Below are 15,476 nucleotides of genomic sequence, written 5' to 3'. Positions count from 1 at the left end.
AAACCTCCAAGAATAACACACTGGTTACCTTTAGGGATAGAATGAGGAGGAGGTGGTGGTATGATACACACATGTATTTGAAACTGCTAAAATTTCGTTAGTTATATGCACATTCAAAAAAAGGAAGACCAAGTATCTTCCCTTGGATGTATTTACTGCAGAGCAAATAAGAACGAAGCAACATTGGTGAGTCTGATCCACCTCTGGGCTCAAACAAACTATTTTGTTTTTTTTTTTTTTTAGATGTTGGGAGTAGGAGTTTATTAATTAATTAATTTATTTTTGCTGTGTTGTGTCTTCATTTCTGTGTGAGGGCTTTCTCTAGTTGTGGCAAGCGGGGGCCACTCTTCATTGCAGTGCGCGGGCCTCTCACTATCGCGGCCTCTCTTGTTGCGGAGCACAGGCTCCAGACGCGCAGGCTCAGTAGTTGTGGCTCACGGGCCTAGTTGCTCCGTGGCATGTGGGATCCTCCCAGACCAGGGCTCGAACCCACGTCCCCCACATTAGCAGGCAGACTCTCAACCACTGTGCCACCTGGGAAGCCCCCACAAACTGTTGAGTTTTGAAGACAGAGGTGGACCTACTTGGAGTTGGGAGATTAGAACCCGGAGATCAGCTCAGTCACTTCCGAGGACAGCCCTCCCCCTCCTCCAGGGTCCTGTGTGTCCTCACAGGAAAGCTCCATGAGGGCAAATAAAAAATAATCCTCTACAAATGACCCAATTTCATCCCTTTTTATGGCTGAGTAATATTCCATTGTATATATGTACCACATCTTCTTTCTCCATTCGTCTGTGACGGACATTTACGTTGACCTGGCTATTGTAAATAGTGCTGCAATGAACACTGGGGTGCATGTTTCTTTTTGAACTGGGTCATCTGTAGAGACGTGGATGGACGTAGAGACTGTCATACAGAGTGAAGTAAGTCAGAAAGAGAAAAACAAATATCGTATATTAACGCATATATGTGGAATCTAGAAAAATGGTACAGACGAACCGGTTTGCAAGACAGAAATAGAGACAAAGAAACAGAAACAAACGTATGGACACCAAGGGGGGAAAGGGGGGAGTGGGAAGAATTGGGAAATTGGCATTGATATATATACACTAGTATGTATATAATAGATAACTAATGAGAACCTGCTGTATAGCAGAGAGAACTCTACTTCACTTGGCTGTACAGCAGAAACTAACACAACATTGTAAAACAACTACACCCCAATAAAAAAATAATAATAATCCTCAACGTAGTCATTTCTGAATGCTGGGATTATGGGTCACTTTTTTTTTTCTGTTCTTCCCTTTAAATTTGCTGAATTTTTATAGATCTACTTCACTTTGAAATAAGAAAAAAAGAAACTACTTATAAAACAATGTCATTGTAGTCTTAGTTCTCAAATCATAGAAAAGAACCCAACTGTCAAGTTACCTTGAAGAAAACAACGGCAAACTGTCCTCCTTTACTAATTAGATCCACAAGGTAGCATTCAACCAGGTAGAAGAAGTGCAGGCCCTGTTCAGGCCGCAAGGATTTCTCACAGACGTGTGTCATCAGCAGTGAGTCTCCATCAATCAGAAAAAACTCAGATTCAACAAAATCATTGAAGAGACTGTCATAACTAAAATACAAACAGTGAAAATGAAAAATTACACGAAGATGAAATCAGGCCCAAAAGGCAGCAGCTTTATTATCATCATTATCTTCATCATCATTATCATCAAGAGCTTGATTTACTGAGTAATTCTTTCATGTTGGTCTCTACACTGCCTTGCCAAAGACACCCGCACGCATGAGTGTCCTTCACAGGAAGAATCAGCATCACCTCCGCTCAACAGGGAAGGAAACTGAGGCTCGAAAAAAGAGCACTTTATCTAAGGCCAAAATGTGGGCTGGACTCAGGGACTGAACACCTATATCTGAATATAGACCTTCCTGCTTCATCAATCTCATCCTTTCTAAAGAAGATGTGGCACATACATACAATAGATTATTACTCAGCCATAAAAAGAAACGAAATTGAGTTATTTGTAGTGAGGTGGATGCACCTAGAGTCTGTCATACAGAGTGAAGTAAGTCAGAGAAAAACAAATACCGTATGCTAACACATATATATGGAATCAAAAAAAAAAGTCATGAAGAACCTAGGGGAAAGACGGGAATAAAGACACAGACCTACTTGAGAATGGACTTGAGGATATGGGGAGGGGGAAGGGTAAGCTGTGACAAAGCGAGAGAGAGGCATGGACATATATACACTACCAAACGTAAGGTAGATAGATAGTGGGAAGCAGCCGATAGCACAGGGAGATCAGCTTGATGCTTTGTGACCGCCTGGAGGGGTGGGATAGGGAGGGTGGGAGGGAGGGAGACGCAAGAGGGAAGGGATATGGGAACAGATGTATATGTATGACTGATTCCCTTTGTTATAAAGCAGAAACTAAAAAAAAAAAAAAAAAGACACAGACCTACTAGAGAATGGACTTGAGAATACAGGGTGGGGGAAGGGTAAGCTGGGACAAAGTGAGAGAGTGGCGTGGACATATATACACTACCAAACTAAAATAGATAGCTAGTGGGAAGCAGCCACATAGCACAGGGAGATCAGCTAGGTTCTCTGTGACCACCTAGAGGGGTGGGAAAGGGAGGGTGGGAGGGAGGGAGATGCAAGAGGGAAGAGATGTGGGGACATATGTATATGTATAACTGATTCACTTTGTTATAAAGCAGAAACTAACACACCATTGTAAAGCAATTATACTCCAATAAAGATGTTTAAAAAAATAATACATGGAAATTGTACGCATGATTTCAAAAAGATTGAATAAGTGCTCTCAAATACGGGAAAAAAAAAATCCCATCCTTTCATAAAACAATGGGTTCATTGACAGCTATGGACAATAAAGCAAGAGAAGACTGTTTCCACTGACCATCAAACAGCTCTAAAAGTTCTGTGTTCAACAATCTCATATATATATATAAAATATTATAATACGTATAATAAGATAAATGATAAATAGATTAGAAATATGGATAGATGGAAGGATGAATGGATAGATAGATAATAGATAGACGGTAGATGATAGATAGATGAAAGATGGATAATCGCTTTAAGGCCAATCCGATACACAGGGAATAAGATGTAGAAATTTATATCTCTTGATTTATTACAACAACACTCACTCAGCTTTTGCCATTTGATCCAAAATCAACTGTGACATTTTCTCTAAAAGCCTCATGTACTTTTCTAAACCTAAAAAAAGAGAGAAAGAGAATGAATTATTTTCAATCAATTCTTTTTAAAAGAGCTATCATTTACAAATTATTTGAGAAAGAAAAAACAGTCATAAAGTTAATTCTATTAAATCTGGTAGCTTGCAGAATCAGTATTTTACGAATTTATAAATATTTTAAATTGAAAATTACCCATTCTTGCCACGTGCCTCCAACCTGATGGAAAATATGAAACACAGCAAATATCCTTTACTGTGGTACCTCTAAGTGGCAGATGCTAATGAAAACGGCAGACCTACAAAGAAAGAAAAATTAGAAATGAATTCTTCCATCAACAAACAGTACTGAATGACTACTGTGTGTTACACAAAACTTTAGGCACTGGGAATAGAAGGATGAACAAAAGTCAAAATGCTGCCGGCTCCCATGAGACTTCAAATTTACCAGGAAAGATAAATATCCATCAGAAGATCATACAAACAATGGAACATTGCAAATGCGACCAAGTCAAAAGGTCAGTGGAAACTTCCCTAAAGAAGCAATGCTTGAGCTGAGTTCTGAAGGATAAGACGAGAATTAATTAAACAAAGGGGTGGGGTGGGTAGCACTGCAGGCAGAGAGAACCCAGAACACCTGGTGCAAAAGCCTTGTGGCGGGAAAGTGTGTGGATGGTTCTAGGTTCTGAGAAGAGGCCAGCCGCGCTGGAGTGCAGAAGGCCGCAGAAACACAACGTCATGCAGAGCCTCTGATCGCATGTTTGTCATCCTAAAATCTACTGATGGATTTTAAGCAGCTAGTAATGTGATTGACTTTGCATCTTGGAAGATTACTCTGGCTCCAGTGCAGAGAATAGATGGGGTGAAGCAAAGACCCCGCTATTGAGGCGGAGAGAAAGCCACTGTTCTAGAACAATGGTAGTAGCTGCATGCAGTGCAGCTGGACAGTAGTTTGAGGCACATGTTCATCTTAGACACTCAGAAGGTGAGTTTGACATGATGAGGCAATGGATCAGCTACGGATAGAGAAGTGGAGCCCCTTAGGATTCTACCTGATGCAATCGGATGGAAGGCGAGGCTGCTCCCTGGGCTGGAAACCCTGGGATGCGGCCAACGTCAGGGAAAGATCCTAAGTTCATTTGTGGTCAGCCTGGGTTCGACTTACTGTGGGATATGTCCTGTAAGTAATTAAATGTACAGGTCTGGAGATAAGACACGAGGTCTGGGCTAGACCTCAATGTGAGAGCAGTTTCAGTATTATGGTTAAGTGAGGCCACTGGTGTGGATGAAGTCGCTTGGACAGAGAGACACAGCATCAGGAAAGACAGTATCAGATACACAAGATGAGATGGGTTAAATCACAACATCCCAGAGGTTTACGGTACCCTTAATGTCCCAGGACTTTTTTTTTTAAATCGTACTCCTAGGACAAAATGAATACCTAATAGTTCATGTAGTAAGCAGTGAGCTCCAAACAAATTAAGTCCTAACACCTTCATTTGAAAATACAATGCACATAAACTGAAAGAGATAATACAGGTTTTGAAATTAACTAACAATGACTAATGGGGCATGAGTGCATGCTGGACACTGGGCAGATTTTCAACCACAGCTATGTTGGCAGAATAAGGCCCCCTTCATCTGACAGGTAAGGGACTCCCGGCCTGTTCCCCCACCCTCACACATCCTACAGGAAGCTTTTTTCCATATTAAACTTTACCCCAAACTCGTTCTCACCTAAACATCACACAGAATCCACAATCATTATGCTCAGTTCTCTCTCATGTAAGGGAGAAACATGCTAAGGAAAATAAAACCAGCTACCTATCATAATAACCACGAGTGAATATGTACAAAAAATTAGAATCGCTCAACATTTAAGGGGGAAGAAAAGAAAAAATAAGAAGCCAGATGAACAAACATGATTCAAGGACAGAGTAGTCCTTTAAAAAAAAAAAAAACTCCAGGGCTTCCCTGGTGGCACAGTGGTTGAGAGTCTGCCTGCCGATGCAGGGGACACGGGTTCGTGCCCCAGTCTGGGAGGATCCCACATGCCGCGGAGCGGCTGGGCCCATAAGCCATGGCCACTGAGCCTGCGCTCCACACCGGGAGAGGCCACAACAGTGAGAGGCCCACGTACCACAAAAAAAAAAAAAAAAAACTCCAGTTAGATTTCTCAATAATGACAATGACATTAACTAATAAAATAATAACACGTTGCTACAGCAAAACAAAAAAGTAAATGCTCATAAAAGTTTTAAATACAACTTCAGAAAAATAATTTATGCACAGAACAATGGAATGGGCATGCTGAAATTTCAAGTTAGCGATCTAGGGGTTAAAATCCAGGAAATTTCTTAGAGGAGAGAAGAGAAAATCAAAGGGATGGAAAATAGAAAGATTACTAAAATATGGAGGAGAGATCAACAAGTTCTAAGTCCATTTCACAGTAATTCCAGTCACAGAGAAGTACGATTGCACAATGGGGTGGGGATAAATTAAAAGTAATCAAAGATATAATACTTAGCATAACATAACGATATTAGGCCAGAGTTAAAGAAAAATATACTTTTTTAGATTGAAATTTTTTTCCAAGAACTGAGCAGAAATAATGGCGAAAGAGAAAACCATGCTTAGAGACAGCTTGTGAAACCCGAAGAGCTCCAGGAATAGAGAAAGACGGAAGCACCACAAAGAGGTGTAAGGCAGACAGGCAGATGTGAGCAGAGAGAGCATGGGTGCTGCCAGCAGGACGCCGGGCTTCTCACCCCAGCTGTGAACATACTACAGTTGAGGTAAGTTACTTTCTCTGTCTCACTTCACTCATCCACTCGTCGGACAATCATATTACTCCCCCTGGCTGTGTTTTCAAGCCATTTAGAAGTATGAGCTGATGCATACAAACGGATTAAAATAGTACCTGGCACACAGATACAACTCATCAAAATGAGAGCATTACTGGATGTCTTGATAAAAGAAAAGAGTACTTTCAAAGTTCTGGGAGGAAAATATTTTGAACTAAGAATTCTGTATCCAAACAGTCATTCAATTCATCAGGAGGGGGAAAAGACAGTAATGCTAGACATTTAAGAAGTCAGGGGCTTCCCTGGTGGCGCAGTGGTTAAGAATCCGCCTGCCAAGGCAGGGGACACAGGTTCGAGCCGTGGTCGGGGAAGATCCCACATGCCGCGGAGCAGCAAAGCCCGTGCACCACAACAACTGAGCCTGCACGCCACAACTACTGAAGCCCACGTGCCTAGAGCCTGTGCTCCGCAACAAGAGAAGCCACCGCAATGAGAAGCATGCGCACTGCAACTAGAGAAAGCCCACGTGCAGCGACGAAGACCCAATGCAGTCAATTAAAAAAATTAATTAAAAAATTTTAAAAAGCAGTCAGAAACCTCACCAACTACTCATCTTAAATGAAAATTTATTTTAAAAGATAGTACAGAAAATTGAAGAAAAAAGATAAAGAGGACAATCGAGAAACGTTGAAACTATGTATGGTCCACAAAAATTAAAGGAAGCTAAAAAGAAAAATAAGAGGATGCATGACACTTTGAATTTTGAGAAGTATCCATTTCAAGCAGTGGTCTTAATGATATAGAACTATGTTTCCCAGCCAAAGACAAAGACTTCCTACAACTGTACATAATCATAATTTTGTAAGTGCTGCTAACTGGTTTTCCATTTTTGAGTCAACACAGAAACAAATCACAAGAATTAAAGTCATAAAATACTATAAATTATGACAAACACTGATAGTATGAAATTAATACAATTAGCCAAATTGGGAGGTTCATACATGGGGAGGCTTCATTTCTGTGAGGCCGGGGGTAACCCAGCTAACAAACAGAGACGAAAATGTAGAACTGGGTGGTTCCAGTTTACAGCTTCTAGTAAATTAATCGATCTCGGCATTTTTAGGTGATAACACAACAAAAATAGAGGCAAAGAGCTGTTTCCATACAGAACTACACCAGTGTGGAAATACTCCAGTGGGGGGGAGGGGAGGAATCTTAAACCTGAATTTGATCAAAACTCTGGTAGCAAGAACTGTCATTTAGAAATTTAGAAAACAGAAGAACATGTTAAATGTTAAAATATACCAAGAGGACTAGTAGAATCACTACAAGACAAGATTTAAAAAAACAACAACCGGGCTTCCCTGGTGGCACAGCGGTTAAGAATCTGCCTGCCAATGCAGGGTACACGGGTTCGAGCCCTGGTCCGGAGGGATCCCACATGCTGTGGAGCAACTAAGCCCGTGTGCCACAACTACGGAGCCTGCGCTCTAGAGCCCGTGAGCCACAACTACTGAGCCCACGTGCCACAACTACTGAAGCCCACGTGCCTAGAGCCCGTGCTCCGCAACAAGAGAAGCCACCACAATGAGAAGCCTGCGCACCACAAGGAAGAGTAGCCCCCGCTCGCAGCAACTAGAGAAAGCCCACGCGCAGCAACGAAGATGCAACGCAGCCAAATAAATAAATTAAAAACAAAAACAAAAAAACCCCACCACCAATATAAACTTTCAAACAAAACCCCCAGCTTATTAAGAAATAAATTGCAAGAGGATGAAAGAGATGGTAACAAACTTCCAAACACAGTAGTGTCAGAACCTTGTTTGGGTTCTGATTTTAAAATCTTAAATTGAAAGAAGGGGGAAAAAAAGAGGAATCGTGGACTACACGTTGGAGGACAGACAGCCAGAGCCAGAGAACACGGTCCAGGCGATGGTGGAGCACGCAAGGGGACCGCTCCTGAAACATGGCCTGGAGAGGAGCTGACCCGCAGTGGGCAGGATCTGAGGGTGGCCTCTGAGACCCCAGCCTCCTCGGTGTGCCCCTCCCCCATAACCTGTCCCCTGGGCGTAGGCAGGACCTGTGACTTTAGTGGGACAGCGTCTCCCCCCATGGGGGTACATCTGCGAGACTATCATACACACAGGAGAAAGGAGATTCTCCTGCTGGCTCTGCAGACCTAAAGCTGAGGCTAAGCCCCTCAGCGGGGTCTCTACAGGCCAGGAGGAGCCTCGGGCCAGCAAGAAACAGGGAACTCCAACCCCACAGCTGCAAGGAACTGGATCCTTCCAGCCAGCGGATTCGAGACGCAGGTCCGGGCTCAGCCCCCTGCCTGGACTTGCCATCCACCGAAACTCTTAACACGGTGAATTTCGACGGACTTCAGCCACTGAAGGGGTGATCATTTGTTGCACAGCAATAGAAAACGAATGCGTACCCCTTGACCGTGAATACTTCGTTAAAAAAATAAATTCTTACAGCGCTAAGCCACTGGAATGTAGGAATCACCTGGGACACCTTATGAAAATGCAGACTCTGATTCTGCAGGTTTGGTTTGGGTCCGAGGCTCCGAAGGGATGAGGAAGTTGCTTAGTGCTGCCCCGTCCAGGGCTCACCGGCCCTGCCCGCCTCTGACGCGCCTTGGTCTTCCCAGCAGCCCCATGCCCACCCTTTCTCCGAAGAGGACCCTTAGTGCCTGCGCGCCCGTCTCCCTCCTCAGACCTCAGACCTCAGCGCTCCACGGCCCCGCCCCCGCCAGCGCCCACCTCCCCCTCGCAACTCCCGAGCTCTGCGACGCACCGCCCCCGGCAGCATCCTGCATCCCTCGCCCCCGCCCTGCATTCCCGGAGCCCAGCGCCTGCGCCGGGCACCTCCCCGCGCCCATCAGGCCAAAGACCTCGAGCCCCTGCGAGTCCGCAGCGCCCCGGGACCCGCGACACGCCCTCACACCCTTTACCCAGGACCGAACCTGGAGCCGGACCCGCAGCGTCTGCAGGGCGGCTGAGCGCTCCGCAGAGAGGCAGGAGGACGCGGAGCGCAGGGCAGGTGTAGGGGGCGGGCGGGGCGGGGCGGGCCCCCGGTAGGCCAGAGGTCCGGGAGGCTTTCGGTTTCCTTTCTCGTCTCCAGCACTGCAGTTTCAAGTTTCGTTTCACCGCGCTTCACTGTGTGAGCTGGTGGGGGTGGGGGTGGGGGTGGGGGGGGCGCTGAGCATCCTTCCGCCACAATATCCAGCAAGAGGCGGCAGAGGACTTGGGGGTTTGGGCATGAAATAGAGGGAAAGGAGGCAGAGACGTCCGGGACATCCATCCCAACAAGACGAGGTCAAGAAGAGGCGGGATGAGAAATCGGGGAAATGGGTCCGCCTAAAACACGGTCACAACCTCGACGTTGCGGGTTACGTTTTACTCGGCAGGAAGGTTTAGGACTTCGAGCCCAGGGGTAGCATCTCAAGAAACCCTGAGAAACTGCTCTGGGGAGGTGAGGGGGGCGGAGCCAGATCACATCGCTTTTGCAAGAAAGGGCAGGTAGTCTGAACGCCGGAAGATGATTGTTAATGAAGGAAAACCAGACGTCTCAAGTTAAGGAACTTAGCGCTTTTCTATGTATGGGAAGATGCAAGGGTCTGGGCTCACTGGAATCATTCCTGTGATCTGCACGTCAGCTCTCTGGGGCCACGGTTTTCACATCCCGAGTTTCCGCGTGGCTCACCGCAGGGAGTGGCCGCAGTCTGATGGCTGCTGGATGGCAGGTATTCTTTTCCTTCCTGAGTTCCCTCAGGGCTCACCGGCTCACTTTGGAGGGCTGCAATCGCTGATGACTGTGACGTCCTTTGTTTAATGATGGGGCAGGAAATATTCCATTTCTCAAATGTAAGGTACTGTGGAATCTGAAATTCCACCTTTATGCAAAAAGAAAAAGAAAACCAGTTAAGAACGCGTGAACTTGGAGTTTCTGTGATGAGAAGCTGAGAATTACCGTTCTGTGTCAACTATATTTGGAGCTTTCATGGACCGAGAAACATCTTTCTGTAAAATCGAAAGTGCAACATTCTCACTGTTTTTTGCCGCACCACGTGGCTTGTGGGATCTTAGTTCCCCCACCAGGGGGCTGAAACCCAGGCAGTGAAAAGGCAGAGTCCTGACTGCTGGACGGCCAGGGAATTCCCTATTTCTCACTTTAATTGATGTTATTTTTACGTAATTTCTGCCTGTTGATGTTTGCAGTTGCTTAGTGTGCTCACCTGCTGAATTTCATGAACTTCCTGAGCGTTATAAATGTGCCAATACGCTGGAATTCCAGGAGGTGGTGGGTGGGGGAATCTTAGCAACAGTGGGAAGCCAGGAGCTGCTCTGTCCGCAAGAAGAGAGGTCCAGTCTCTCACTGCTCCACAGGGGAAAACAGACAGATGGCCATCGACTGGAGAAAAGGGCAGGGGATGAGAAGGTGGACACTTCTCCCAGCCATCAGGCTTTTATTTACTGATTATTTATTTTGCAAGTTTGTGATGCGTTTGTTGTGATGACAGTGACAAAGAAAACGAGAACTTGGAACTTGTCACCTGACTGGTCCAAAGTGACACTCCGTTTGTGTCCCTCCTTCTCTAAGCTCTCTAAGGCACTTGCCTGGGGCCAGCTGGGCAATGCCCCTCCCTCCTCCTGCCCAAAGGTCAGCGTCCTGACTCCTGACACACATGAGATCAGAGCAAAGGTATCGATACTTTGCAGGATGGACTGAAGTAAGGCTCTGGAGCTGAGGAAATGATTGGTACTTACGCAGGGGGCATGGAGGGTCCTTACCAGAGGGAGGTGGAAGCCACCTTCTTTTTGGCATGGTGGACTCTCGTGGTCTACACGCACTGTCTACACCTCTTCCCCTCCGCCGAGTCCTTGAGCCCCTTTATTCCAGATCTGCCTTGAAACAGCTCTGTCAGAGACCAGTGATGAGTCAGTGATTGAGAAATGAGAACAATGGTCCTCTGGTCCACGATTCACTGACTTCTCTCTCTGAAATTTTTGAAAGATTTTAGCCAATCTCTCTTTTCCTAAGAGCCTCTTCTCCCTCGGTTTCAGTGACAGTATTCTTTACATCTATTTATTTCCCTCCCATCTCTTGGGATTAATGGAGTGATCACGTAACAATTGCTCAAATTAGAGCCTGGGGGCTGTTGTTGAATCTTCACTCAAATCCCAGTGAACTTGAGCTCCTAACATGGATGGAATCTAGCAGCTCTGTGCGGCCATTTTCCACAGGCCAGTGCGGGCACCACCACTTCTCACCTGGATGGCTGAAACAGCTCTTCCCTGCTGGACTGCAGTCAGTCCCTCCATCCCATTTCCACCTGCTGCCAGGGTCACCAGTGAACATGGAAAACGGAGCCTGTCCGGTCCCTGTTGAACACACTCCAATGCTCCCTCATTGCTTCTGGATTAAAGCAACCTACTAGTCCTAACTCTTTGGGACCCTCCAACCATTGGATAGGTCTCCTTCCACCCGCCCTCGAGTCAGGGGCCACAGCCAAGCGCAGGACCCCTGTCCTGCACAGACGTGATTGACAGGTGGTTTGTTCCATGTACTCACAGTCCCGGAAGGAGCCAGCACCCCAGACAGGGCACACAGGCCAGGACCGGGGAGCAAAGTCACCAGGTGGGACTGCAGAAGGCAGACTTGGTCATAACCAGAGGGTGGGGTGACCCTGGTTCCCTTGGGAAGTCGTGATTGCTTGCTGAGATAATCGTGCTGGTGGTCAGGGAGTGACAACTCCTGGGTCAATGCAGCTGAGCTGGCGGACAGAGGAACTGGCCGGGGTTGGGGGTCGGGCATGGGGGTATATCTGCTCTCACCTGACAAGCCCCCCAGAGAGCAGATGTGCCCCTGGAGGAACTCAGGGATCCCTGGGAGGCTCAAAGACGTCGAGGATGTCAAGGCAGTGAAGCTTCCCCAAAATATGGCACCTCAGCACATGGAGCATCTCAGCTGGACGGCAAGCAGCAGGAAGGTCACTCCAACCTCCAACCACCACCTTTACATTCTTCCCTGAAATCAGGGGATACCCCTCACCCCCATCCCCCGGGACCAGGGAACACAGGGCCAAGGAGGCAGAAGGCTGTGTGAACTCACCTGGTCACTTCTAACTTCTACTACCCCAACCCAAAGCCCTCTGTCTTGCCGATTCTTCACATACTTATTGTTTCTTTGTCTAAAAAGTATAAAATCTTCCTGCTCTGCATGCACCCCTATGTTCATAGCAGCACTATTCACAACAGCCAAGACAAGGAAGCAACCTAAATGTCCAGCAACAGAGGAATGGATAAAGAAGGTGTGGTCCATATATACAATGGAATATTACTCAGCCATAAAAAAGAATGAAATATTGCCATTTGCAGCAATGTGGATGGACCTAGAGATTATCCTACTAAGTGACGTAAGTCAGACAGAGAAAGACAAATATCATATGATATCACTTATATGTGGAGTTCTAAAATATGACACAAATGAACTAATTTACAGAACAGAAACAGACTCACAGACATAGAAAACAAACATAGTTACCAGGGGAAAAAGGGAAGGGATAAATTGGGAGATTGGGATTGACATATACACGCTACTATATATAAAATAGGTAACTAATAAGGCCCTACTGTACAGCACAGGGAACTCTACTCAGTACTCTGTAATGACCTATATGGGAAAAGAATATTAAAAAGAGCAGATATATGCATATGTATAACTGATTCACTTTGCTTTATGTCTGAAACTAACCCAACATTGTAAATCAACTATATTCCAATAAAAATTTTTTTTAAATCTTTCTGCTCTAGTCACTTCTTTTGGACTTCATTCTCTTGTGAAGGGTCCCAAGTACATGGAAAAATTCAATAAAATGTGTATGCTTTTCTGCTGTTCATCTGTTTTATGTCAATTTAACACTTAGGCTCAGCCAGAGACCCTAAGAGGGCAGAGGAGATCTGTCCGCCTCTACAGCAACATATAGAATTTTAGGCCTTACGATACCTTGATATCCATTTAAACCTTGGTGACCCAGACTTTTAGGGAGCAGGACAAATGCCTCTCCCGGAAGCAAAGTGGACCCCTGACCAGGCAGGAGAGAGTCCGGTGGAGAGGCAGCCAATGGAAATGTGAACTTCAGAGGTGCCCGTCCTTGTGGGCACTAAAGGGAGTTGAGGGGTCTAAGTGGCAGGAGTGGGGGAAGTGCAATCCCCAGGGGCAGAAAGTTGGCTAATCAATGCCTGTGGCAATGGTGACACCCACCGGGGGGCCCATGTGCTACCTTGTAACTTAAATCAGAGCCTTTGAAGAGTCCCTTGGTCCTCTTAATTAAACAAATTAAATCAGCTGCCAGGGGCGTATAGGGAAGGTGGCAATGGCACTGAACTTCCTTCAAGGGCCCAGCACTGTCTTCTGAAACAGGAAATGAGTCCTCACCGTGGGTGACATCTAGGTAACATCTGCAACTCCTAAGGGGACAAGACATGTCCCAGTGAGGTCGTCTGGGGTTGAGCATGTGTAGAGATGTCTGTTGCCTTGCTTTATATGTGAGTATCTGCAAAGCAAAGATCCCCAGATTTCTTCACCCCAAAAGGAAGGATTTGCAGGCCACCAGCCAGACATACGTGAAAATGCACAGATGCGGACCGTCATCGGCCAGGCATCAGAGCTGGGACAGCTGCCTAAAGGGTGGCCGGCTGTGCCAACCTCGGCCCCCCTCCTCTGCCAGGACACCTGGTTTAAGAGACAGGAAAGCAGCCACGTGTCTCTGAGCTCCTTCACACACGGTGATGGTGACTCCATCTATAAACTCTGCAAACTCCCAATTCTGTTCACTCAGTTGATCCCAAGGGGTTCCCCAGGCAGCCGAGGGGTCTGGGAGCGGGGGACTCCTCCAGCTCCTCGGCATCTGGCCTGGACTGAGGGCAGGGGCCACGGAGGACGTGCCCTGCTCCACACTGGGACCTGCCGGAAGGTCCAGGTCCGGCTCCATCCTCTAGGGAGAGGCCTCGTCACAGATCCATGCTGTGGGGCACTGCTTTTATGACCCAAAGCAATGAGTCCAGAGAACAGAGGGTCATGGGCTCACGGTCTGTGAGAGCCTCTGCTTCCGGGAGATCCCGGCATGCACAGTGCAGAGCTGAGAAAGGGCAGCGTTTTCCATCAGAAGCCTGTGGGTACCACGGCCACCGTAGGTGGTTCAGACACTTCAGGGGTCTTGAAAGGAGACTGTTAATGCCTCGAGTGAAGGAGTCTCGGAGGACACTTACGGAGTGCACGCTGATCTCAGTGTGGACTGACGTTACATCGTTTTGTGCAGGGGGCCCACTTAACGTGGACTGACTTGCACGTTACACCTTCAATCAGATTAAATGAGTGAATGCGGATCACGTGTCTCCAGAACCCAAACAGAACTAAAAGCCGTCGGAGCTGCATCCACACTGTGGAGGCAGGTACTGGCTGTCGGCGATGCAGCAGCCCTCAGCTCACCAGACAGGTCTCAAGCATCTCTCCTGGTGTCCCACGCTCTCTGTGAGACAACGGCGTCCCCCCTGGGCCAGGCACTTTGTCAGAATCCGTGTGTCCGGGATGAGCATTTTAAGTGAACAAACGGATCTCCTCAGAAGACGATATTATCAGTGCCAGGTCACCTGTGTCCCTGGAGACAGATGGACACAGTTAAGACCTCACCTGCAAGGTGTGTGCAGCAGCAAGGCTGCTGTCCCCACGGGGAGCCTGGCAGAGGTACATCATGTCCTTCAGAGATGGGACCCTCAGACAGCAGAGAGGCTGTGGACACAGGCACAGAACAGAACAGCTGTGCCATCTCTATAAAAGCCAGTTATGCACCGGCTGCCAGCTGGATGGAGTGACGGGGGTGGGACCCTTCCCTGGGCCCACGGCGTGAAGGGGGTGGAACCCACTCTCAGGGTGAGAACACATCCAGGTGGTCTAGTGCCTGGCGAAGCAACGAGGATAACCACCCCTTCATTCATTAGGTCTATGGTTCAATTCATAAAAACTATTTGTCAAGGGTGTAGCAATCAAATACTACATTGTTTCATTTTTTACTTTTCTTCTGATTATGCTGTGATTATTGTTTCAGGAGCTTACATAACATGTGGCTTTGTAATGAATGCAAGACTTACTTTTTCGGATGTAATAGTTTTTTTTTTTTTTTTTGGCTACATCGGGTGGCGTGTGGGATCTTAAGTCCTCAACCAGGGATCGAACCCGCACCCCCTGCATCGGAAGCACAGAGTCTTAACCACTGGACTGCCAGGGAAGTCCCATAATAGAGGTTTTTTTACCACCAAGATAGTTGCATGCTTTCTTAAGATCATAATGCCAACACCTTTTATTACCAACACAGTTCTTCTCTACTAAATTTGCTTTGGTTTGAAGTGTATAATCATAACCTCAATATTAAATATAC

The 15,476-nt window shown here is 46.7% G+C and overlaps 1 protein-coding gene across 1 annotated transcript in view; it reads right to left on the bottom strand.

The window, feature by feature from the left end:
• The window catches only part of LOC308618899 (putative ATP-dependent RNA helicase DDX60), an 80,002-nt gene extending 70,830 nt beyond the window's left edge, over nucleotides 1–9,172 (bottom strand). The window contains exons 1-4 of the mRNA XM_081237239.1: nucleotides 9,003–9,172; nucleotides 3,427–3,529; nucleotides 3,184–3,253; nucleotides 1,432–1,621 (exon numbers count right to left, since the gene is read on the bottom strand). Of these exons, the coding sequence (XP_081093365.1) occupies nucleotides 1,432–1,621; nucleotides 3,184–3,253; nucleotides 3,427–3,430 (264 nt within the window). The 5' untranslated portion in view covers nucleotides 3,431–3,529; nucleotides 9,003–9,172. The remainder of the gene's footprint in view (nucleotides 1–1,431; nucleotides 1,622–3,183; nucleotides 3,254–3,426; nucleotides 3,530–9,002) is intronic.
• Between the last annotated feature and the right edge of the window lie 6,304 nt (nucleotides 9,173–15,476).

The sequence above is a fragment of the Mesoplodon bidens genome (genome assembly GCF_964165515.1).
Source record: "Mesoplodon bidens genome assembly, chromosome: 6".
NCBI lineage: Eukaryota > Metazoa > Chordata > Mammalia > Artiodactyla > Ziphiidae > Mesoplodon > Mesoplodon bidens.
Note: the sequence above shows the minus strand (reverse complement) of the source record. Positions and strands in the feature narration are given on the sequence as shown.